At 38.0% G+C, this 26,843-nt stretch overlaps 1 protein-coding gene across 3 annotated transcripts; it reads right to left on the bottom strand.

The window, feature by feature from the left end:
• Window positions 1–175: 175 nt before the first annotated feature.
• On the bottom strand, window positions 176–25,918 carry ahcyl1 (adenosylhomocysteinase-like 1). 3 transcript variants are annotated; one of them, XM_084721192.1, is made up of 17 exons: window positions 25,416–25,916; window positions 14,030–14,144; window positions 11,743–11,886; window positions 10,820–10,920; window positions 10,625–10,727; window positions 9,550–9,644; window positions 9,325–9,431; window positions 6,829–6,945; window positions 6,626–6,689; window positions 6,397–6,485; window positions 6,075–6,145; window positions 5,718–5,812; window positions 4,881–4,979; window positions 4,358–4,426; window positions 2,903–2,981; window positions 1,809–1,929; window positions 176–1,715 (listed from the first exon to the last, which is right to left on the bottom strand). In XM_084721192.1, exons 1-17 carry the CDS (start codon window positions 25,605–25,607, stop codon window positions 1,709–1,711), a joined length of 1,668 nt encoding a protein of 555 aa, XP_084577318.1. In that variant the 5' UTR covers window positions 25,608–25,916; the 3' UTR covers window positions 176–1,708. The 3 variants fall into 3 exon arrangements, with proteins under 3 accessions (XP_084577318.1, XP_084577320.1, XP_084577319.1); XM_084721194.1 differs by lacking the exon at window positions 25,416–25,916 and adding an exon at window positions 18,843–18,979; XM_084721193.1 differs by lacking the exon at window positions 176–1,715 and having other exon boundaries at window positions 1,805–1,929; window positions 25,416–25,918.
• Between the last annotated feature and the right edge of the window lie 925 nt (window positions 25,919–26,843).

The following is a 26,843-nucleotide window of genomic DNA, read 5'->3' as shown; positions in this document are numbered from 1 at the left end:
GCAGGGCTGACTACGAGGGAACACAATGTGGTGAATGTAGCAGCAAGTAAGGGACATTAAGGGAGGTATGTGGAGGAGAATACAAGCTTTATCCCCAAAAAACAACTCACCTAGAGGGGCCTCTCTCTTTCACTCTCTGGTTTCTGTTCTCTTAATGTAAACGCATCATGTTACATTTCTCTGTTAAAAGAAATTTGCTTTATTGCTGATTTAATGCATTCTTTTACATACATAGTGTACACTTATGCATTTTGATCACATGAAATATTACTTTAGGTGACCCCATTGGATCAAATTAAGACAGCAACAATCATATGGCAAACATAAAGTCTAATAGTTTTTCTAAACATGTAGCCCATACAGTAGTTACAATTAATACCAGAAGCAGTGGAAGGAAGACATTAAATGTACCACTAATAGATATGGATTTACAAAAGAAGAATGTTTTTGAATTAAGGTCAGTGTTGATATTTACGTGTTGTAAATTATTTAAAAGGCACATTCATACCATGGCCTTAAAGATATTATCCAGTCAAAACACTTTATAACCACCCATGCTGCTCTTCAGTCAGACCTCAGCTGGAATGTGGGTGAGCAAATGGAAACTTGGAATTAAATTAAGGGAATCAAAGTAGCTTGAAGATGTTTTACTGCCTCCTTCTCTCAACATTTTCAATACTTCCTTTTTAGGAATGTGTCTGGCTTGTTATCTTTAACATAACATAAGCCTTGGGTGTTTCAAAGGGATAGTTCAGATTTTTTTTAGTGGGTTTTGTATGAGGTACTTATCCATAGTCAGTCATACCTACAGTAGATGGTGGTCAGCACGCTGACAGTGTAGAGAAGTAGCAGGAGTACTGGTGTTGGAGGCTACACAAAGCACTGTTGTGAACAGGCTCAGCAGCAAAACATATTTTAGCCACGTAAAAAAGTGTGTCAACTGCCATCTACTGTAGGTAAGACACTGACCATGGATAAATATCTCATACAACCCCATTGAAGATCATTTTTCAGTGAGTCTTAAATTCCAACACCAAGAGTCAGGAAATTAAAATACACACAGTGTCTCACAGGCTATTATAAACTCTTAAAATAAACAACACTGGGTCATACTGCTTATATAACAAGTGCTATATTTCATAGAGGATGACTGGATGTTACCTTTTAGGGCACGTATGCAGATACCATTCAGTGAGCTAATTTAACACATGTACAACAAAACATTTCTAAAATCTGATACACTGTAATACAGAGTTTGTTTTGGCTCACCCCAAACCCTGCCTCATGGAATGTACTAATAAAATCTTAATAATGTTGTCGAAAAAACATAAATCTGTTCCATTCTTACGGCCATCATTTGGCACTGTGCGTTGGGTAAACAAAAAAAATCAACAACTTTGTGATCTAGTAACAGAGGCTTTAGCGACTAAAATAAGTACGTACACATGAAAGCATGCAAGCAGGCTTTTCTTTTAAACACGTGACAAGACATGTAAAATGTTAGTTGGTTCTACATTATATGTTTCCTACAAGTCTTACTCCTATGTTTCATAAGTAACACCATGTCTGAAGTGCTATGAATAAGTTACATTCAGCATAAGTAAAATAATTCCTCCGTTTTGTAGCAATTTAGAAAATAAAATAGATATCTCTGTTTATCCCAGGGCAACTGTGTGTTGAGGATCACACCATCAGTCAGACAGTTTCGTTAATACCTGTGAACAAAATACAGTGTTATTGTACACACTAAGAAATCGTAGTAAAACTATGGGTAGTGAAAGGTGTAAACGGTGGAGGGTGAGACCTACCTGTAATAATTAGGTTTGAAGGGGCCATTCTTGTTGAGGCCCATGTACTTGGCCTGCTCGTCAGACAGCTCTGTCAGGTGGGCATCAAAGTTTGGTAGATGCAAACTGGCCACGTACTCATCTGGAGGAAAAACAATCAGTAGAAAGACTCTATGAGTAGGCTTTGAAAACATCAAATAAAAAGTCAAATTGATATCACTGTAAAACTAAACTTGCAGATATTTTACTTGTGTATACAATATTCCCGGCTCTATTTATCCAAAGTCAGTTTTTACTTACCCTACCCAAACTGTTTTATTTATTAGTGGTTATTAAATAACAACAAAGACTAAAGTTAATTATCATGACTAATCTAGAGCTACATCATCTATAAAATGTCAGAAAACAGTAAAAAAAAATGTCCATCCCTCAAAGTCCAAAGTGATGCCTTTAAATAACTTGTGCTGTCAGTCCAAAACCCAGAAATATTCAGAATAAAATATTATATTATAATAAACTGAGAAAAGTGGGAAATGTGAATATTTGAGGCTGGAAAAAGCATTGTCTGCCATTTCTGCATAAAAAATAACTTAAACAATTAATTGATTATCAAACTAGTTTAACAGTTTTTTTTGTTGTTGTTTTTTTAACACTAGCCGACAAGTGGACTGTCTTTATTGTTGAGCCCTACATGGTCTTTATATGCTTATGTGGTTTTGTATTGTATGTTTTCCTTAATTTTCTTTTATGTTATATGGTTATGTCATTGTTAACTATTTGTGGTAATGTCTTTTTGTCTGTTTTCGTTTCATGTTTTTTTATATGTCATTAATCTGGATGGCTAAATCTAATTAATTAATTATAATTAATTAATGTGGATTGTCCCATCTAAAATACGATAAGCAAACGTCTGAATCTGTGTTGATAAAATTTACGTAGATGGTGTCATTTTATGTCACGTCACAAGGTGGCAATCATGAGCAATACAACTAAAGTAGGTCTTCAAGACTAGTGGCTACAACATGCGTATTAAACCAAGTTATATGATCACTCTTATATTATATCTATAATCAAAACACAGCAAATTTTTTCAACTGAGTCTGTTTTTTTCTTACCCATCTTCTTGGGCAGGAGATACACATCCTGTTTGTAGCGCCCCTCTGGAGCGTTGAACAACTCGATCAGGGCCAGGGCCTGCAGTTAACACACACCACACAATGTTTGTAGGTCTCACGAGGAATCCCTGAAAACTGCCTGCAGTAGCATTTTATATTACAGCTCAGTAATAACATTGAAATAATAGAGAAATAGTCTAACAATAAATACCATGGTAATACCATGTAATTACCAAAGTAATAACAAACAACTTGTCTATCTGGGTAATTTTAAACTTAAATTTATGTAACAACATAATAAGGGGCCAAAACTTCTAAAGACAGCAATGAGACAAAACTAATTATTAATAGTATAATAATATATGGTAACATGCTAAAAATAAAATTAGATAGAAACCAGGAAACAAGTCACAGTATTAAATATAGAATTTGTATATTGTTTCTATTTTTTATCCCGTCTTGCTTGTAGTGTTTATTTATTTACTTATAATTTATTTGTTTATATTGATGCTTCTATCTATTTTTCTATTTTGCTGCTGCAACACTGCAAATTTCACTGCTGTGGGACTAATTCAGGATTATCTTATGTTATCTCAAATCTCATCTACTCTTTACAGTAATGTTAGGAATGTTTGGAATATAAGAGAGGACAAATTTCAGCATTGTAATAATAAATTGTAATTTGATTTTTAGGGTGTTACACTAATAGCCTATAATACTGTTACAACATACTACTGGATTTTTATCAGGTTAGTATGGCATTATTGTCACAAATTACCATTTTTAACCAAAATATTGCACTGATACAAGCATCTATTGTTAGCAGGTTATCATATTGATATCAATTCCATTTGATTCTTCAATTTAAAAATTTCTTTTAGCACTGACAGCTGTGCCATTGTTAGACTATCAAGTCTTGATTTGTAAAGATCAACAGATCATTGGTTTTATGGTCTGACAACTGTCATTTACTTTTCAAATTCTTCTTTCAAAAGTTGGTCTATATGGAATCAAGTGTAGTATCACTGCTGCGTTGTTTTGTGTGTTTTCTCTTCAGACACCTGCAGTGTAGGTGGCAGTGGAGAGAAAAAAAACTACTGGGAAAAATTTCCGTCTCTGTCTTCGATTTTGATTACTGAAAATGAAAGCTCATTCCCATAAATTTTTGGTTAAAAATGGAAATTGTGACACCCCTGTACCTTGTTACATAACTTAATTTACAAAATTACAGTTACATTGTAAATACCAAGCTATAACCTGTTATTACTTTGATAAATAGATACTTACTTTATACATACATACTAAATTACTGCCTCTTATATTACCTGACTCCTACCATGTTATTGCCAAGCTCTACTATGCGTGTTATTAGCAGGTGTAGTGAGAGGGAGCAGTTTCTTCAGCTGCCCAAAAGGTGTCAGTGAAGGGCTTCAGAAAGAGGATCAAACTACTAACCTGAGTTGTAGCAGTGATGGACAACACAAATGTAGGCACTGTGGAGCAGCTCAGATTTAAGAGGCGACCCTAAGAAATAAAAGAGTACAGATGTGAACAACACTGCAGAAACTGATTTTAAACAGACATTAAGACAAACGGAAGCAGCAGCAGTTAGAAGTTATACCATCACACAACAGGGGATAACATCAAAGTACGCAGTTGCTGTATGAACACAGAGCACACAGTAGCTGCAGGCCAAGTTACAGTGAAACACATACAGGCCTTTTTATACTTGAATGTAACTCAGGGTTAAACTGATCCAGAGGATTAAATTGTCAGGAGGCTGCTCTAGCTAGATAACCTACAGTTATCATGATTTGCATATTAATGTTCTAATACCACAATATTTCATGATAGAAATGCTTCTTAACCCAGAGTCTGGGTTTCATGTGGGTTTAAGTGAGGTGTCAAAATTCAGCAAGTGTGATAAATCTAATCTTAAGCTTTTAAAAGCCACAGTTTGGTGTGGAGGGGCACTAACCTCTGCAAGCAGAACAACCCTCTTTCCATCAGGCCAGATGATGTGGTCAACCTGAGAGCGCACCCTCTCCCAGGTCAGCTCAGGGCTGCGCAGACTCGCCTGACATAAAAACTGGGTCAGTTTTTAACAGTTGCATAACACATAGAGACAGATTACAGGTAGAAGAAGAAAGGTGAGAGGATATCATGCAACACATGGGGTGTAATTTATTTGTTAACATGTCCATTAAGGAAAAACCTCAAGAGAATTCAAATGAAGTACATTGAAACATAAAAGCACAAGGAGGAAGGAGACACATGAATCATGTCCCTTAAATATACAGGAATTGAGACAGCATGTTTGCCAAAGAGAGAAGTTCCTCATTAAGAGGAAGGCACTCTGGATTTCTAATTTGGGCACCATAGAGTCTAATGGATTATATTTGCTCTCAAAGAACAGGATTTTTTTTTTAGAACAAGTGGAAACGTACTTAAGTGTTGGATGTGTTAACTCAACCACAGATTGACGTGACTAAATATAAAAAGATGGAAGAGATTTTAAGGTACTGTGTTTTGAAAAAAAGTCTGAAAATTAAGGAGGTTAATTTATGTATGTGCTAACTGTAAATATAGCATTTGTCAATAGTTTTCTTTAAAGGAGGATTTCTTATACTTTAGTATTGATTGTTATCTATAGATCACATAACTGTCCAATAATGTTTATAAAGAAAACATGAAACAGCCTCAGAAAACAAATCTACGAGCCACTTGCATATTCTACCAGCATTTGGCTTGTGGTTGATGCTAATGTAGGTCCCTGTTTACAGAACACTCATACAGTTGCATATGCACACATTACCACATCGATCTCAGTATTGGAGTGTCCCATATTGCAGACGATGCAGCCATTTTTCATTCGGTCAAGCTGCTCTCTGGTAACAACATTCTTGTTGCCTACAAAAAACATTAATTAGTAAACTGAGTTATTACAGCAGTGACAAACAAATCAAAACATTTATTTCTATGATGAAAATGCATTTACAAATCCATGTAAACTGGGGTTGTGATAACTGTAATCTGACAAGCACTCAGATCCAAAAAGCATTTTAGAATTCAGATGAAAGTCAGATATTTAAATGAGGCGCACATTGGTTTGCTGGAAACACTGTGATTAACATAGCAGAAGTAATGGCTGTCACAGCATGGGGCTCAGTACCAGTGCAAGTTATCACCACGTCCATCTGGCGGATGACCTCACTCAGCTTGACCACTCGGAAGCCGTCCATGCTGTATAGACACACAGATATTTCCATTAGTTTAACCAGCATCAACGCGATGAAATTTTGCTATTGCTATAAGCACAGTGTAAGACACAAGTATGTTTACAATGCATTATAATGTATTATAGACCTGAGCATTATAGAAAATGTTCCTATGTTACCGTAAAGGGCTTTTTAGAATCATCATCAGCACAGGAACAAATGCACAAACACATGTACTGATGGAGTGGTGCTCAGTGTTAATGGTTAGTGACTCACCAGGCCTGCAGGGCGCAGATGGGGTCAATCTCTGTGATGCACACAATGGCTCCGAGGGCCTTTAGAGCAGTGCAGCAGCCTTTCCCCACCTACACACCACAGTGTTCAGTACAGTACAATAGTTGTAAACAGAAATACACAATACATGTAAACAGGCCTGCTGCACCTGTGAAAATTCACTCTCTCTATCAAATGAGATTTTTTTTTCTCAAATCACAGAATGATTCACCTCTCCATAACCACACACGACAACTTGTTTTCCTCCAAACATTATATCTGTGGTCCTCTTCAAGCTGCCAGAGACAAACACAATGACACACACTTTTATCCATCAGCACAACTCCAATACAGAAACTCATTATGCACATTATGAAAGAAAGCAGCATGTTTGCAAACAATGGCGAGTTTTTCTGGATGATTAATTCTCCTCACCCATCCAGGATAGATTCACGGCAGCAGTAAAGGTTGTCAAATTTCTGCTTCGTGACTGAGTCATTCACATTCATGGCAGGGACGCACAGCTTCCCGGCCTTAGACAGCTGGTACAATCTGAGAGGACACGTGGGGGAGACATGTTGAGGCACACATACACATATCCACACACAAACTGAGCTGTGTGACCTTATACTTTCCACAGTGTCTGGTTAATTGATTCCAGTGAGAGTTGTACATGCACAGCTGCTGTGACCTGCAGTTGAGCTCTGTCATGTTTCTCAAACAGGCTCCAGTTGAATCCAGTCGGTGACCTTTTCAGTCTACAGTGTCACTGTGTATTGATACTTCTATGACTTATATAACTGGTTTTGATATTGCGTGTGCTGCTGACACTGTACTCTGTATATAATCCATCAAGAAGCTTGGTTTGCTTTTCAGCTCAGCTCCATCTAGAGGACAAAAAAATGTAAACACCTCACAGAAAAGGATTTTAGAAGCAGCTTAATCTCAGTTTAACAAACAGTTCTACAACATCAGGTCTTATTAGGTTGAATATCTAATAGTTTATTAGCCAAAAAAGTAGTCTGGTAATCAGAGCTCCAAAAACCTCCAAAGAGACAAAACATCTTCAAAAAAGCAGCTAAATTATGCAATATTTTACCCACAATGCAAAATGACCATAAAATAACCTCCTGGGTTCGATCGGTATTAAAGGGATTGTTCCCATTTTCTAAGTGTGGTTGTATGATGTAATTATCCATAGTCAGTGTATTACCTACAGCGGATGGTGGTCGACACACCCACAGGTTGGAGAAGCAGGAGTACCTGTGTAGGAAGCTAAGAAATGTAGTGCTGTGGACAGGGACAGCAGCAAAACGTATTTTAGTCACCTAACAAAATCAATGTTAGTTTAACAGTACGCTATATTTACTATATATATTTACTGCTTCACCTTGCCATCGGACAGCCTTTTACCATGGGAAAATGTTGTTTTATGAGCCAAATACCACTCTCTACAAGTTAACCAAACTCTAATGAGTGAAATCAGTCATTTTAGCTCGCAGAACACAGGAGCTCTAGTCTACTGCTGCTTCAATCTATTAGTTTGTTTGAGTTATTGTGTGATGTCTGTGTTTAAAAAGGTTAGTTCAGACTCACCAAACTCCAACAATAACATTAACTAAGTAACTGATCAAGGAAGTGATAGCTCTTATCTTCTGCAAGATAAAATTGTTGTTTTTCCTTAAAGACTATGGCTGGTTTGGTAGGAGTGATATTTGGCTGGTTTTCTGCCGAAAAGACTGTCTGAGTACAAGGTAAAACAGTGACAGTATTCTAAATATAGTGATGTTGACTTTTGCGAACCTCTTTTAAAGTGGCTAAAGTACCTTTTGTTCCTGACCCTGTCTATAGCAGTACATTGCGTCCATGTGGTACTCTTCCTCTTCTCCAAACTTGGGGGCATGCCAACTACCATATACTCTGACTATGGATAAGTACCATACAAACCCACGTCAAATAATCCAAACTATCCCTTTAATCTCAGTCTACAAAAACAGTGCGAGAGTTGTGGGTCTTAATAGGTTGAATATCTGAGTTTATTAGCCATAAAAGTAGTCCAAAGAGCTCCAAAGAAGCCAAATCATCTGTGCAAAAAGTGAGGTAAAAAAAAAAAAAGCTAAACCATTTTATGTGTGCTAAACACAAATTGCACAGATTGAAGAGGCACAATAGTAATTAGGATCTCCACATTGTATAGGGGGATTGACAAATACTGCTAAATGTCAAGAAATCTAACACAATCCACCTTTGTTTGCCATCTAAATCTTACATCCTTATTTATGAAGTGTTTGTTTTGTCTTCCTCTATTTCAGTGCTTCATGGACAGTAGACAATATTTTACCATCCCATGGCACAAAATGACCATAAAATACCAGCCTGGGGTTTGATCAATATTAATAACTCAAAAAATATTGCAACAGTCATTCATAGTCCATTATGGGCTGTCATAAGGTGCACCACAGACAAGCCAATACTGTAATTTAATGGTGGCTACAAGAGAAATGCTTTTTGTTCTGATGTATTTGGACATTATTGGCAACAGTTATGGCTTTGGCCACCATCCATCTCATCAACATCAAATAGAGTCTCTGTCTGTAACAGTGGAATCTGTATATGTACTTATTTATTTGTTTTATAGTTGTTTTTTTCTTCTTTTCTTGTTTTCCTTCCTTGGTTTGTGTTTTTGTTTTCTAACATGGGTCTTGCTTTTTATCTACCTTTACCATTGAAGTGTATAAAATCTGGCAAATACTACTACTGTACATTCTTTCACACTGCTATAATGTAAGAAATATAAAAAAGAGCCTCTGTGTTGATATGGTGACAATGGCTACAGAAACAGATGCAGGGTGTACAAAAATATATTTACTTCCAGTCCCACTTCCTGTTAAAAAAAAGAAAAAAAGTCATCCAATCTATACACCACCTCACCTGTGCACTCCAGTAACACTCTCCTCCACGATGCCACGGACCTTCTTGAAGACGCTGGGATACTTCTTGTACACCCAGTGGGTTAAGTCTCCACCATCATCCAAGATCTAAGAAAAAACAGAGCAGAGTTACCAACATGAAAGATAACCTCCACGATAATCTATGATAACAGAGTGTAGCCCAGACTGATTTAAATTTATCACAGGATTGTCAGGTTGATGTTACCATATTGGCCTGCCAGCCCTCCGTGTTGACACAGCGATCGATGCACCACCAGAAGTCGTCCTCTGACTCACCCTTCCATGCAAACACAGGTACCCCTGCAAGACACAAAACACACACACTTAATGGTGATGACAGACAGCAGAAGAGAAGAGGACAGGCCAGCTGCAGGAGCAACAGGTCCATTAGAGCAGCATTACACAGTGAACGCACATGCACAGATTTGCTGCCTTTAAATTGCACTCAGGCTTATCCAAATTCACTTTAACAGATATTTTAAAAAAATCAAAAATGCATGCAACAACACTTTCTAATGCATTACAGACACCCATTAGGATTGATGCATGGAGCTAAAATTTATTTTTGGCTAACAGAGACCTACGTTTATCGCCATTATGTTATTAATATAACATATATATTGAAGGTAATATAAGATAACATCCACTGCCAAGTTAACTGAATATTACCTTTTTTAATGATAAGAGATATACATGTTTTATATTTAATAATAATCCACAATCAAACTTTAACGTGCTAAAGGACATTTTTAACTGGTTATGAAACTCATTGCAATACTGATATCTCCACCCGGTCAGATTCTCGTTGGAATCAAATGAAATGATTTATGCAATAAGACTACCCTCATAAATTATTTAATAAATCATTAATAAGTTGTTACAAAACATTAGATAAAAAGGGCAACAGTGACCTGTTTCTTGCAAAGTAGCGAGTATAACTTGTTTATTATTGTTTATTAATGTTTATCAAGTGTTTACAAATTAATTAATAACCTAATTATAAACCATTCACAAATCATTTATTAGGGAAATCTTGTTGTAAAGTGGTACTGATTTTTCTTTAGATAATTTTATTTTTGACACTGTATTTGATTACAGTGGTGGAAACTAACAATGTTTTCCAAAGGGCTGCTTTACTAATACTTAATAATGATGGTGATGATGTCACAGGATGACCTTTATGATTTTACTCTCTGATGAGATTTGGCTGTAAAACGACAAGGTTGAAGGTTGAAAGATATCAATTAACATGTAACTCCTTAGAGAGAAGAGGATCTGACCTGTTTCAGCCAGAGCAGCAGCCACCTCGTTCTGAGTGGAGTAGATGTTACAGGCAGTCCAGCGACACTGGGCCCCGAGGGCCACCAGAGTCTCAATCAGGACCTGCGAGGGAACAGTGGAATATATAGACACATGAACAGGTAGAAGAGAGAACAATCAGAGTGATGTGCGGTTAACAGGATGAGAGGACATACTGCTGTCTGAGCAGTGATGTGGGTACAGCCGACTATCTTGGCCCCAGCCAGTGGCTTCTCCCCCTGGGCTCTCTTCCTCAAGGAGATCAGGGCAGACATGTCTGCAGAGAAACAGATTCAGCAGAAGTCAGTGGAAGCTGAGAAGACATAAAGGTCAGGTTTTGTGTTGCGAGAGAAGAATGGTGGACCATTTTGAATGCAAAAATAAGCTCTAAGGTGGATGTGCAGTAAATGGCTGTAAAATGGAGACTGATTAAACAACAATGTCAGCAGCAGCTGTTGCCACCCAGGCTTTGAGCCTGAAGAAGACTTGTCAAGCACTCACGCCTACAGATCGCTCACACGGGCAACAGAAACAGCCAGAGAGACAGCAGAGAGAGGACAAAAACAAAAACGCCTGAGATGGGAGAAGAGGTATCAGAAGAAGAAAATAAGTAATGAAAAGAGCTGAGACAAAGAACTGCTATCACGTTTCCAGAATCATATTGACACTGCCCCAGCCCTGGGTCATAAACTATTTTGAAATCAGGAGGAGAGGACCTTTATCAAATAGTGTCTGAGCAGCAAAACCGATGCCATGTGATCTGTACCTGGGAAGAAAAGTCACAACAAGGAGCACAAAGCTCTCTTTGTATAAATGGTAATGATAGCAAGCCTCTTCTCTGACTGTATCACAATAAAATCACAGAAAAACAGCTTCTAAGATTGATGATAGATGAGTGTCTCTTTGTGGGAAAAGCAACTCTATAAGATACCAAAGACTACAAAACCAGGCTCAAGTCAAACCCTTTTACTGTTAAAAATGCACTGTTCCTGCTTATTCTCTCAAAAGGGATCTATTATTATGCTTTATACTACTTTATATTTAGAAATGGGAAAACAAATCAATAATCTGTCAAATGTGCCTGTGAGGTCAGACATACCTTGTTCTGCAATTTCAATTTCACGGCGGCCAAATTCGGCCTGCTTGATGTTCTTCACACAGAAGTCACTGCTGCCATGAGTGTTGACCTGGGCTTTGTCCCGGGGGGACGTCTCATCATCAGAGCTGTCGGTGTACGACGCAGCTGAGAAACAGAGAACACAAAAGGTCACTATTGTGGAAAAGCATACAAAAGAATCAATTATGAAACATACACTTCAAATCCATTGGGTGTAGGGTGGAGCTTGTTTTGTATACAGTATATGGTGTACTGTACCTATATGTGTTTGTTGCCAATATGAGTGTACAGTACTTGTATGTATAGCAAAACTGATAGTGGATCTAATTTTGAGACTGATATGGTATTGATATTAAAATGTTGGCACATAATAAGAGTAACAATCTTGATATAAATCCTTTAATTTTGTTTTTAAAGCTTTGCGACCAAAATACATACCAAGTTTACTAGTTCACTAAAACTTTGCTAAAACTAAAAAAAAAAGCAAAAACAAACATTTAGTTAACTGGAACTTAAAAATGGAAATATAGATTTTGGAAAAAAAAATAAAAATGAGATGATATTGTGTACTTCAAAAGCTAAAATAACACAACAATCATGAGGAAGCATTGGTGCACATGTTTAGGATCATGCGATCTCTTCCATGTGTGCGTGTGTGTGTGCACATGCATGCACAATCAACAGACCTGCAGCTTGTCCACAGCTAATCTTGAACACTACTGGACTGACCAGCCTAAATTTGTGCACATTCATGACTGTATGCTCTGTGAAAAGGTATCTAAACAATTTCTTCAAATTTGGCATAAACGACCACTTAGAGTCACTTTGACCTCACGTCTGTCCTGTTCTTGTGAAGGGGATGAAATCTTTGAGGGAATTTCCTCAAACCTGGTTCAAGTTAAAACTTGGTCCACTTGGACTCAACAATGAACCGAATAGATGTTAGTGGTCAAAGGTCAAGGTCACGGTGATCTCACTAAATACATTTGTGGCCATAACACAAGAATTCATACGCTAATCATGACAAAATTAGACACAAATATCCAGTAGGAATAAATGAGGATGTGATGACATTTTATATCCAAAAGGTCAAAGGTCAACATCACTGTGACATCATAATGTTCAGTTCTCCATCAGTCGTCTGTACTCCTCTGTAAAAATAGTCTCTAAGTGAAGTATGTTTCTCTCTGGACATTATTAACTGAGGACTTCCATATAGCCAAACAAATGCATTGAATACCTTCTATTAAATTCCTTCAAAGTACAGTATAGTGGTCAGTTCCAAGTTAAATCCTTAATTACAAACATTATATGAGTCTGGACAGACATGGATATAAATTTCAACTTGACTGGTTGGTGGAGACATACAACTGTGATGCAGTAATTCTATTTTTTGACTGCTCTGTTTCATACGAGCATTGACAGCTGACTTCTCACTCTTTACTGGCCGCTAGGGGCTGCAAGTAATCACAAACTGCTTCAGTTTGAAATCTTGTTTCAGCTAGGGACAATACATGTGAAATTTCTGTCGGTTGCATCTGGCAGTTGTGGTGGCACTGCAGTATGTGCTTCACCATCTGTGACGTGGCAGGAACCTGCACTCTATTGAGTGAACTGAGATATGTACATGACAGTGAGTCAACTGTCTTCCCAAAGTGTTGTGTTTGTATTGTAATACCTATTCTATCTTGCCCCTGACAAATGCCCCCATACTTGAATTAAAAAAAATAAAACTAGTAGTAGTGAAGCTAATAAAAGCTACACTAAAACTAAAATAATAAAATGTAAACTTAGAACAAGAGTCCATTCTGGGTTCTAACTGAAACTAAACTGGATTGAAAATAAATAAAATAAAAATAAAAATTAATGAAAAGTACATAACTATAATAACTTTGATTCATACGAAGCAGGATATTTTACAAAATGAACACTTCCTAATTACCTCAAACCCCTTTTAGCATTTTTGTGCAGCAATTTCTTCTTAGGTATTCACAGGTATATTTGTCTAGCTCTACTTGAGTCTATACATGTGCTTTTAAATATTATGTATGCTGCATTAATGCATGAATGTACATACTTCCTCCCAAAAGATGATAAAATGCCTTAGAAAAATAGGTAATACAATTAATTGGTCAGTTCAAATGAGCAAAACCAACTATCACTATGACCATTTGCATAGTTGAAGTCTTACAATGACTTTCAATCTGTCAGTGGGTAAAAATACAGTTTGTGTTTGAATGTCTCTTCAAAGCTTTGAGGTGTGCCGTACCTGAGCTGTAGCTGTCTGTGGAGGACTGTGAGATGGACCGAGAGAGGGAGCGGCGACCAGCCTTGGTAGGATACTTGCTGAATTCTTGTTTGTCCTCCGTGTTAGCGAACTGGATCTGGAGATAACCAGAACAAAACGGTGCACAACGTAAACATAAAAGGCAAACAAGATCCGGATATTACTGACTCAATGTTAGGACATTTTTCTGTCTGTATGCACTGATTAAGCATCAACAATGAATTCAGGGAAGTGAAGAAGATGTGAGGAACAGTAATGACTCTCTCAGGTATATGTTTAGGTACTTTGTTTGCACTCTTTTAGTTTATATTTGGACTCCTTTCACTGTGTCAGCCACTAAAACAGTCCTTTGAAAGGTAAATCACCTGAGCGTGTTACAGTAAATCACAGGTGGATCAGGAAGAAGGGAGCTGCTGAAGCCTATTTTTAGGTGCTACCTCCTGCTCTGTGATTTATGCTTTGTTCAAATACACAGGCTTCAGTTGTTGCTGTGGTTCATCGTGTCAACCCAACCCTTCAAAGGGCCCAAGATCAAAGACCTGGAAACACATAAAGTGGATCAGCAGCACACAGCTAGGTTGGCTTTTTTCTAGACCAGCCTTTAACAGAAGATTAAAGTCTCGACTGGCCGGTCTTTTGGGGTCACTGTCCCAAACCACAGCAGATCCAAAATTTTGAAATCTTATCATGCTGCTACTAAATAAAAGCCAGCGCTTGTGTGTGAGGGAATTTGGCTCTATTTAGGAATTGGCAGTCTACATTTAGACTTAGACAAAGCCACTGAGTGTCATTTAATACCCTGAAACTGTATCAATCAGGCTGCATGAGCAAAACTCAACTTTCAATTGTCAACATTAGAAACAGTGCTGTACCTCTTAGTGCTGTCCTGAGTGACCCAGGAGTTACTAATTAAGTCCAGCAGAACAGTTTCCCTCAAGTCATCAGACTGTTAAACTCAGAATGTAATATGCTGCTCAACCGTTTTTATCTTTATCACTATTTCACCATCCTGTGCTGAGCCAAGTGCAATCAAAATTTTGTCCTGTGTACACTTGTGTATACCGAATGACAATAAAGTTTCTGTCTGTCTGTCTGTCTGAATATAACTATATTGATCCTGGCAATAATTATAAATGTAGAGTAATCAGAAGCAATCCCAACCTAAATGCAGATACTGCTTTGTTTTCATGAACATCTGAGCCCAGGTGGGCTGCAGGCTGTAGCTTGTATCTCGCTTACAAGGGACTTTCTACATGTAGATAAATTACTCAGCACTTTACTTAAATAGAAGTCTGCAGGTGGGTTTCAGGCTGGAACTTCCTGATGTCCTTTAAGCCGTAATTCCACCCCATCAGTACCAGGAACTTTTAGTCACAGGGACTACCATACGTGTCAAGGAATTAAAAGGTTCCTTCAGTTGGTTGTTGTCTGTGAGTTCACTGCAGTCTAGGGATTCGTAAAGATTAGGCAAGTTAGTCTGCTGATGTATAAGCGAGTGGCATCAACAGTAAGAATGGCTTTTGTCCCCAGCATAAATGCTCAGCAAGACCCGGACTTGTGCAAGCTCCATCTGCAAGTTCCTTTGGGAAAGTACTAGCCTCTGAGCAGGGACTTTTTTATGGGGTAAAATAATGTCCCTGGAACTTAATTTAGACCCTGGACCCTGTGTTCGAAATGGCCAAAGATTCCTAGTCTCTGGGGACAGTTCCTGTAGTGGAAACGCAGCTTAGTTTTAGTCCTTATGGCTGTGACTTTTATTGATCTATTCCCATGTAAGACTCAATATCATATCTGGAAAACACTGATGTACAATTGCTTTCTGATCCACTACTTAGGTTTAACAAGAAGGTGACTTGCATAAGAACCATTTAAGCCAACGCCTTTCCAAGAAAGCCTACAGGTGTCTTGGTGTCTCAGTGGCGAGTGTCTTGGCTCAAATCCAAGTCTTCTGTTGTGTCTCGTCTTTCTCACAACTCAGTATAATGTCAAAATACTGTATAATGTCATGCCACCAAGAGGGATGGACTTTGAACATGCGCATTCACACGTATGTTTTCATATTTTCAGTGTTATAATTGATGCTCATGTGCTTTTAGAGGTTGAACATGTTCAAAGCTCATGAAACCCATTCAAAGGCCTTAATGTTGCTGAGACTTTCTAATTATTAATCATTTAGCTAATACAAAATGTTTTCTTTAAATGCACAATTTGCTAGTTTGCTGCAAAGGGTTTTTCTGGCATTAAAGCAATAGAAAAAATGTTGTCTTCATTGTAAAACAAATCTATTTGAAATGGCTCAGGCAGAAATCATGTTCATGGATGATATATTAATATTAAAGTTTAATTAACATTTGGTCACGTTTGCTGACTTCCTTCTTCACTCTCTGAAGTATTCCATGTTTTCTTGAAAGTTGTAGCAACTGAGGGCTCATAGGAAACCTTGAATAAATTACACATTTTTTTTCTGTGTTTGCTCATTGTTGGAAACATTTGGGATAATGTGAGTACACAACTCAACAAAATATATTGTATATGTCTAGTGTTCTTAGACACTTTAATGTGGAAATGTTACATATTATAGTTTTAATGGTAGAATGGAAGTTTATAGACAATTCTCAGTAATAAACATCTTAAAATTAAGTTAAATTTCTACACTACTTTGCTGTGACCCTTAAATGCTCATTTTCCCTCAATGATGAATCCCTTCAAATGTCTTCATTCATTCAGACAATGTGGCAGGATTTCCTTGTTCTCTTATTTTAGATGTCCATAGCATGTGTTTGGACTCAAAACTAACAAGCAGGCCAGCAGAGTTGACACAACACACAGATGATAAATCCGGCAACACACGAATGCCAGACTAACAACAGAGAGTTGGGTAACATTTGAGTGTGATGTGCTCTGCACACACAGACATCAGCCTACAACAGATCTCACAGCTCCAGCTTATTGTTCATGATTATGACTTTGAGGGGTAATGACAACATACTTATTGTAAATAAATTATTTGCAATGTCAAAAATAAAAAATATTTTTGAGTTTTTGAGCATAAGGTCACAGCTGGATGAAACTGACATGCATGACTCACTTTCCTGGTAGTCACCACACATATGTTGGTGGAAACTGATTGAATGGTCTATATGGACAGAACCAACATAATTTATGATCCCTGAGGAAAATACTTGTGCACAACTGTATTACTTCTTCACGATACCATGTGATACTTGACTTTGATGCAATACTAGTATGAATAAATAATTCTCTATACTTTTTTTGACACCACAGCAAAAAGAAAAAAAAGGTAAAAAGTAAAAAGTCATTGAACAGTGGCTGGTTTTGCTTCAAGCCAAATTTCAGGCTGGACAGTAAAGACTTCAGTCAAGTCAATTTTATTTGTAGAAGAATCATAACAGAAGTTATCGCAGGACACTTTTCATATAGAGCCGATCTGGACCTTAATCTAAAACATTATTTACGGAGGCTTAATATTTCCAAAGTATTGATACTTTTGACAACCTTAATATTCTACCTTCTATGAGACTTAACAGGTATATTTTCACTTTTTTTTTTTTTTTATTTCATGGTTACTGCTATGACTTCCATTCATTTACAACAGGGCTGTCACAATATCAGATTTTCACTACCATGGCCGAAAGAATTCACAATAACAATATTGCAATATCTATAAAAACATTTTTTAAAAGACAATAATAATGCTATCAGTCATATTCATCTTTAACCTTGTTCAATGAATATTTAGTCTCTTTCTTGGCAAATATATTACATTTAAAACACAAGTGTAGGAAGATGTAGAGAAAGTGGACAGTGAAAAGGTGTGTCGAGAGGCACTGGGGGAGGTAGACAAAGTGATAATGGAAAGAAGCAGAAATGAATTAAGAGACTACAGTATGTTTAAGAGGTGCTGGATTATTTACACAATGTTAACATATGTGCATTATTAAGATGATATCAATATTATTTTTTTTAAATATCTCTGTGATTGTCAATACTGGTATATTGCGACAGCCCTAATTTAAAGCTAAATAAAAGGTGGCAAAAATGGCTAAAACAATATTAAGTAATAAGTGATTATATCTGTGTTTATATCTCACAGTCCCCCTTTTCTATGTGCAGTGACACCTTGGTTTCAACAATCTACTGTGTCAGTATAAAGAAACTCTAGAAGCTTGTGAGACGGTGTGAACTGAGGAGATCTCTGCATGTCTCTGTTTTCACAATTGAGAGAGTACTCTGTCTCATACACTTGCAAAATACTTCTTTCATGTTTGCTTTGCATCAGTTTGGACTCTCGAGGATTCAGCAGAGGTTTTTCACAGTGTCTTGCATTGTTCTTCCTCCCAATTCATACATGTAGACATCAAAATCACAGACTTGTCCTTCTCTTGTGGTTACAGCATTAAGGAAGACAAGAGGTTAATCTGATTAATGATGAATTACTCTGTTACTTAAGACAGCACTCTGTTTCTACTACTCTTACAGAGTGAACTATCCCAGAGGTCTGTAAATAACCTTGGCCTTTTGAGGAGAAGACCGTCCTCCTGCCTGCATTTTCAGCTGAACATTTTTGTTGCAAGTGAAAGAAAAACATTTCTGTGTGATCCGCATTGTTGCATAAGATATAGAATCATTCTACATAACAGCAAAAAGAAGACAGAAAAACTTTCTGACATGCCAGAAGTAACTCAGGCCCATTTGCGTGTGGGATATGCAGTTATCTGTCTTTAAGAATAAATGATCTGGATGAGTTCTTGGTGATGCATTAGGAGCGACTCACCCTTTCTCTCCCGTGCCCATGTTTGTGTGCCATAGCTGCCAGTCAGTCACTGCCTGCTGGTCTCTCCAGTTTTCCAGCCTACTTCCCTGTGCCTGTGTGTCCTCTGTGTGATGGTACTAGGTGTCCCTGATGCTATTATCCCAGAACACTCCCAGGCAGAGCCGGGGGGAGGTTCCCACCTATTATCGTAATTTCTAATGGCCAACCTGGAGAGAGAGAGGGGCCTTGAGAGAAAGGGGAGGTTGATTCTCTCCCTCTGTCTCTTTCACTCTCTGGTTCTGCCCTTGACAACCAGCTGCTAAAGTCAGTAGGTTGTGTTTTATGCTTGATTTTTTAAGTGCTGAGAGAGCAAATGTAGGAACAAGTTGCCAGATTCAGATATGCACATGCACAGACAAGAAACAGAGCAAAAAATCATGCACACACACAGATAAAAAGCACATTTGCTGCAGCTTTTACTTTCAGGCTCCTGATTTGGACTACTAGCCTAAATAAAAGGGGATTGACAGGAGGAATTAAATCCTGTTTCCATTAGCCTTTTGCTGCATCAATAAGCGGCCCATCCAGTCCCATCCTACAGCTAAAAATACCCTTTCTCTCTTAGATAGCAGGCCAGGTCACAGACTTAAGCTGTGGTGTGACTGTCAGTCGGCAGTGTAAAGACTTCAATGGTGGCCTGGCGTAAGGCGACATTAAATACTTAGCCAGACACCACTCGTGCTCTACAACGCCATCTAACTGAGAGGGCTCACAGTTTAATCCACACAGATCTTTCCATACTGACTACTCACAGTTGTCACATTCAACAAGTCACAGACAGAAGCTCTGAAGTATTTTTCTAATATCTAATTGGTATTCAAATGGTGCACAGACAAAAAACAGTGTACTGTACTTCCTTTGGTCTGCAAGGCGCCTGTTTAGATCAACGCATGCATGACGGATTACATAGTGTTGTGAAAAAACATAGTGTGCTAATCCTTCCTCCAGAACTATGTGACCTTTAACAGAAACTAGGCTGTAACTTGTACTTATCACCATATACCTCAATCGTCAATGAATATGAATATTTAGGTAACCCACAAGTATATTTCATAAACAAACACAGAGCTTAATGCGACAATACCATCAACAATATCAACATAATTTTATTTCCAAAATGGTAAAATGATAAGACAAGTATTAAGAAAGCCAGAATGCTTGGTACACATAGTGTAGTTAAACCCAAGAAATCTTTTTAAAAAACAAAGGTATGACTGAGAACAGCTGGGAAATGATGAAACAAGTCAGTATGGATGTGTTATATTTCTCAGCTTATGGTGACTTTTCCCTCAATGTTAATATTGGTCACACAGTGGTACAAACACAGTACTTCACTTGTTTGAACTTTGCCAGACTGAGCACAGTAGAAAACAGTAGAAAGAAACTGACATCTGTTATTTTTTAATAAATCTGCATGGGCTTAAAGCCCAACAGTGTCATTTATTAGTTGATTATAACATCTTTTACATGAGTCTGTTCTCATTAAAGCTCGGGTAGGCAGTTTATTTTCTGGCATCATTGGGCAAGACTTCTATCATAGCCTGTAAGCATAAAGTGGTCTCAGATAAAACTAGAATATGGCTCTGTTTTCAAATTTAGGAAAAGCTAGCCTGTGATGGAAGACTTTCACCAATGACAGGTCAGTAAGATAATTGATGGTCAGCACACACACACAGCAGCAGCTTCAGTACGAACTGAGCACACGGCACTGGCCTCAGATTTATTTCTCCACCACTTTCTCCATCATCTCTCAGCTCAAAAAAAAGGTATTTGGGACAGCCCTTATTTCATGACCTGGGAATGAGACGCAACAACCAGCCATTGTCAAGACACCAATCCAAAGCACTGATAATTTGACAACTTGGTAATGAGACTCAACTATCAACTATCTTTCTCCAAAATTGCTTATTGCACCTTTAAATTTGAGTTGGAAAATACAACAGTCCTGGTGAAAACTGGCACAGTCTGTTGTTCATTTTCAGTGTTTCCAGGTCTGACTCTACCACTAGGAGTCACCAAAGTCACACATTTTCAAAACCTACACACATTATAGGGGCTTTAAGTTTGCATTTTTAATCTGACGCTCTGTGTCTAGGTTAGTTTATGCTTCAACCAAAGAGGTCTAAGGCTGAAGTGAGTAGAGATTTTTACATAATTAAGTTTACTGCACTGTATGTTTCAAAAGCATCAGTTAAACTTGCTGGGGGGGGGGGTGCATTTGACCTTCATGAAACTCTGCCATAATGGTGGCAGACAAACAAGATGAGATAGTGAAAATGAGGTACAAACACTTCGGAGAATCTCTGTAAAACAGCCCACAGGGATGAGATAGAAATGATGATGCATGAACAAATTCACAGTGAGTGAGTCCCATTCCCAGGGGGGCGTATTGTGTAACTGCTGGATGGATTCGGAGAGAGGAGGCAGAGTAGTGGTGTTCTTTGACTCACCCACCCACACACTCTCACATACACACATTGATACACACATACACAAAGTCACATTCATTTCACTTCAGTTTGTAACATTGATTGTTTTTGTTCATGGCACCTTTCCGTTGATTATGTGACAATGCACCGGCCTCAGTTCAACAGACATCCGACTCAACTTTCTCATGATGTTATCTGGTATTTTAATTAGCTGTATCTGCTTTTTTCATTTGCGGTATTTGTTTAACTCATTCATTTTTTTTCCATGTAAACAGGTGGCTCAGTTTGACACGGGGCTCGCACATTTATTCATAACACACGGCTTTGTTTTCACAAGCAGAGTGAACATTCCTACCATCCAATATGTTTTCAGTCAGGCTCCCTGAGGCGACTCACAGTCCACACATTATTGCCTCATCAGACAGGGGGTCTGAGCTAATATTATGAAGTCTGTGAGCCCCGCTGCTGGGAAAAAAATGATGTTTTTATTATTCTGATTATTTTGTCCACCTCTTCTGGACATACTTATTCCAAAGATCTTAACTTTGGTTCCATCAAATCACAAAGGCAGCCACAGAGACGAGACATATCAGAAGTACTAACCTAAAGGTTAAAGCTCACATTTGGTAATTTTTTTGAGACTGTCAGAGATGTTCATTCAGGTCTTTATTTTAAGGCTGTATTTATTTGTTGGTTAGTTTCTTTAATATGAATAAAACAGCTAGGGCTGCAGCCAACATTTATTTTCATTATTGATTAATCTGCCTATTATTTCCATAATTATCTGATTGATCAGTTAGTCTATAAAATTCACAAAAGTGTGAAAATCCTTCATGACAATTTGCCAGAGCACAAAGCGACATTTTTTTTAATTGCTTCTTTTGTCCAAGCAAAAACCAAAGACTCATCATTAACCATGATAAATGACATAAACAAATGTTATATTTAAGAAGTTGGAACCAGCAAGTGTTTGACATTTTTGCTTGAAAAATGACTGAAACAATTAATAAGTAATCAAAATCATTGGCAAATAATTTTCTTTCAATCCACTATTCTATCCACTTGATTAATTAACTAATTGTTGCAGCTCTACATACAAATTAACATTATTAAATTAATAAATTAAATAAGGACAAGCAAGTCAACAGATGTAAAACATGGGTACTCAACAGGTGGTCCAGGGTACTTAGGGGGTCCTCAGAGTTACTGCAGACTGGCCACCAAATTATTGTTTGAATCCAACATATCATGTGAGTTAGTTAACCTACTGAATCACTGTGCCGCACCTATCGATAACTAGTTACCTGTTATAGTGTTATTAAAACATATTGGCCAAATAGCTGAAATATTATCAAAGGTGTCCAAACATTCTTCTGAGCCACGATGCATTATCTTGTAACTTCACGAGCAACAACTCAGGTCAGAAACCTCCAGCAAAAGTGCAGTAGGTGAGGCTAATGCAGCTAACATTAGCCATTTTACAACTGCTGCTACAGGTAAGCACAAGCGAGAGAAGACCCAAAATATAATTATTCAATGCAATATATGTAGTATGGGTCCCTACTCCATCTCTCGATCAGCTAAGAGGTCTATGGCCTGAAAAACTTTGAAAATCCTTAAAGTAAAGTATATATGGAGGTCTATCTGACAGTAATATACACAGCTCCTTAGAAAATATTCTGTCAAATGTCATTAGTCATCAATGGTGCTGGCGAGCTTGTGATTAATAGTCTTCCTCTGCCACTGCAGTTTTCCTGTGCGGGGTACGTGTCATCGTGACTTCTGATTCTGCAATGCTTGTGACCGGTTTATACATAAACACAGACAACATCTATTGTGCCTATTACTTAAAACTAATAGTGACAATTAGTCATGCTAATGTGGACACCAAGAGTTCTTAAGGCAACATCAGCCAACATATATAGAACTACAAAGAAGCAAAAATCCAAAACGTCCCCAAACATTTGTGATGAGGCAAAGGAGTCACGATCGACACAAAACACACAATATGAGAGGTGTGGTGAAATAACAGTCATGTATGTGAGATTTAAAAGTTACATGAAGTTCAGCAGTCAGTGCCAGAATAGCAGTCTCATCCGTCACAAGCACAGCATAATTATTTAATATGTCATGTAGAAGCTAGTCTCACATGGCTTGACCTATCTCCACACCTGTGTCCCAAACAATACTGAATCTATGAGGCAAGTTTCAAGATAACAATACATTTTGTACAGCCACCTCATCAACATCTGTAACTAAAAGCACAACTGGAATATATTACAAATTAATAAAAAAAATAAGGATATGAAGATATCTGCTGACATACATGGCAATATACTTACCAATACTTTTATATATCAGACGATATTATTGACACACATGGCTGGATTAGACTCTATCGCTCTTAAAATCATGACAACATGTGCCCCAGTAAGGACAAGTGTCACAGGTTAAAGGTCACCTTGAAGGACAGACGGATGGTTCCCAATTGAGTTGGCAAACAAAAAATAGTGCACCACAATACTATGGTATAAAAATCATCATCTCTATGATACAATTTTGGCAAAAAGTGTTCATGAGTGTTGCAAAACCGGTACAATATAAAAAGTTTCCTTTTTAACAACTGAGCAGGGTACTTTTGAGGAACACACAAAAAGAAAAAATTCACTCTCTTTTCCATGTTTAACCACTGCTGCCTGCTGCCAGCTGTTACACGGTGGTGGATCTGTAATGATATGAGAAGCCATCTCAAGGGAGTCTTTCATTCTGATGATTGTTCAGTGGCGTTGTGTAACAGCCAAGAAATTCAAGGCCTTTTCTCACAGGTGCACGATGTGCTGCTGTTACACTGTCATTATGCTGTTCTTATTACTAACAATGATGAGGCCCACACACTCCTGAACAAATTCAAGACTGATAACACAAACACGAGGAAGAGTTAAGTAGGAGGTATGGATTAATTTTTACTAATTAAACTGACACCTCCAAATAATTAAATGCTATAATTGCACTGCAGTTTATGATGGATTGAAATTCTTCAGAAAGTAAGGCCTACATGTCATTAAATAACTCATACTTATGTGCAGACCCCTGTCGAAGCTCAGGTACGCTAGGCCGTGTATTTCTTCACTTTGCAGAGGTCTTGAATCAGAGGTTTAAGGGCTCAACTTGGCTTTTGGTTGTTTCCTGCCTACCGGATGTTGGCATGATGGAGACATTGTGATTTATATACACAAAAAGGCTCCATGAAAGCAGATTTTAACAATAACCCAGTCTTGATGAGAGCTCAATTGAAATTACATGTTGTTTCCTCAGTAATAACATAGCAAAAGCTATGATTAGACATGTGAGACAGTGAAGCGAAGCTTTTCTTTGTGGCCTAACTTCCCCACATTCTTCAGTTGAATGGGACTATTTTAAGGAGTGGGCTATATTTAATGAAGTGATCCCTCGGTGGGATGGCTGTAACAAACAGTAACTGTTATGTAGGGCTGCAACTAATGATTATTTGTATCGATCGATAAATCAGTCATTTTTTCCATTAATCAATAAACTGTCTGGTACATAAAAAGTCAAAAAAATATGAAAAATGTTGATAACTGTTTACAAAGTCCAATATAATGCCCTAAAATATCTTGTTTCGTCCACCAACCAACGATATTCAGTTTACTGTCGTAGAAAAATAAAGAAACCAAAAAATATTCACATTTTAGAAGCTGACATCAGAGAATTTGAACAAATTTTCTTTAAAAAGAACCGATTACTCGATTATCAAAATAGTTTATTATTAATTTAAAAGTTGACAACTAATCAATTAATCGACTAATGGCTGCAGCTCTACTGTTATGTGTACTGCTGCAGCATGACATCAATCAATGCATTAATGCTCCATTAACCTCTCTGCTGTCAACTTCAGGCTGAAAATGCAGTGTGCACTGTGGATACATGATAAATCAACACAGTACATTGGCTGCCCTTGGTGCACAGTAGTACTTCACTGCAGTACACTGCGTACCAATGTAGATTTAGATGCCTGCCCTCAGCACGCACACAGGCTCTGTGGCCGCTGGCAGTGACTGATGGCGAGCAGCATCACGTTTCTTACCTTCTTGACGGATTTCAGAGTGGGGACTGCGGTGAACGCTGCGGAGGGCATTTCCCCGACATTCATATTCACATCACTGCTGTTCTTGCTCACAGTCAAAGCCGAATATTTCTCCGCAACGTTTTCGGTCTCTTTGACATATTTCGTGGCTTGTTTCACCTCCGCCTTGCTGTCTACAACCGAGTCGGTCATTGCATCCAGGTGATAGTGATACTGTTACTAGAGGGAAGAGAAAAGCCGGCTGTGGTGGAGTTCAGACTACCGTTAGCTCCGTCTGTCCGTCTGTCGCCTTCTTCTTGCTCTCTTCGTTAAGCTTCGGGGCTTAAAATGACCGAACCGACTGCTGAAGCACTTCTTCCACTAGACGATAAGTAGCCCGCTTCGAGATTAAGATTAAGCCTGTTTTCTAGCTGCATTACTTTCTAAAAGACCGGCGCGAACACTTGTTTCTGTCCTCCGGGTCTGCTGTCATCCACAGACAGCAACAAATCCGCGAGAGGAGGGGGGCGGTTTGTTGAGGCTGTCACCTGAGCAAGTGGGCAGTGTGTGGGCGGTGATCATCCAGTCAGCGCCGGGCCAGGGGAGTAACGGGTAAAGTAACGACTGAGGCTCGCTACCCTTACAAATGGTGTTAGTTTGGATCAGTTACATTAGTTCTAATAGTTACTTCTTGTCAGTTACTTATGTTTACATAGCTGTATCTTTGTGGCCTTGAGTTGAGCCTCCTAGTAGGGTCATGTCTAGAAGGGAACCTTCACTTGCGAAAACTCGCGAGATTAGTACGCGTTGTTTCTATACTGCACCTTGTACAAACTATCTTTTATAATATGACAATGCTGTGAATGCTGGGTCTAAGATATGATCGGCTGTAAACACCCAGATAGTGGTAGGAAAAGATCATGGTTTGGGTTCAAATGATCATTCTCGCGAGATCTCTCGCTGGTCTGGGGTTCCCTTCTCGATCAGCATAGTAGGACGCTGAGTACCGCCTCCTTCACTATGACTGGCTGATCGTGGTACAACGTCTCTAATCTACATTGTCTGATTGGCAGAGCTTGCTTGGGACAGTGTTTAACCTGTGAGGTGTAGATTAATGCAAAGGACTGTTTCAAACGTCCCGTATCTCGAAAAAAAATTAATTAACTATCTTTCATTGTTGTTACATTTAACAAAATTATTAAAATGTTCGTTACATAACCAATTTAAGTGATCTAACTATATTTTGCATCGAATCTTTTATTTAGATATCACTTAGATGATAACAATGTAAAACTAACATTACGGATATACATTATGACGAAGGTAAAATAACATTTATGCCAGTATTGTAATTAAGTACGGCAGACCTTTTATACAACCATTTTGACATTAAATAGTAGGGTAAACACAGGTGTTACCAATTATACAAATTAATGTTCCGTTTCATTC

Source organism: Lutjanus erythropterus, chromosome 6 (genome assembly GCF_056507025.1).
Source record: "Lutjanus erythropterus isolate fLutEry1 chromosome 6, fLutEry1.hap2, whole genome shotgun sequence".
In the NCBI taxonomy this organism is placed as follows: domain Eukaryota; kingdom Metazoa; phylum Chordata; class Actinopteri; order Lutjaniformes; family Lutjanidae; genus Lutjanus; species Lutjanus erythropterus.
The sequence above is the reverse complement of the archived record's forward strand: the minus strand, read 5'-3'. Positions and strand labels throughout refer to the sequence as shown.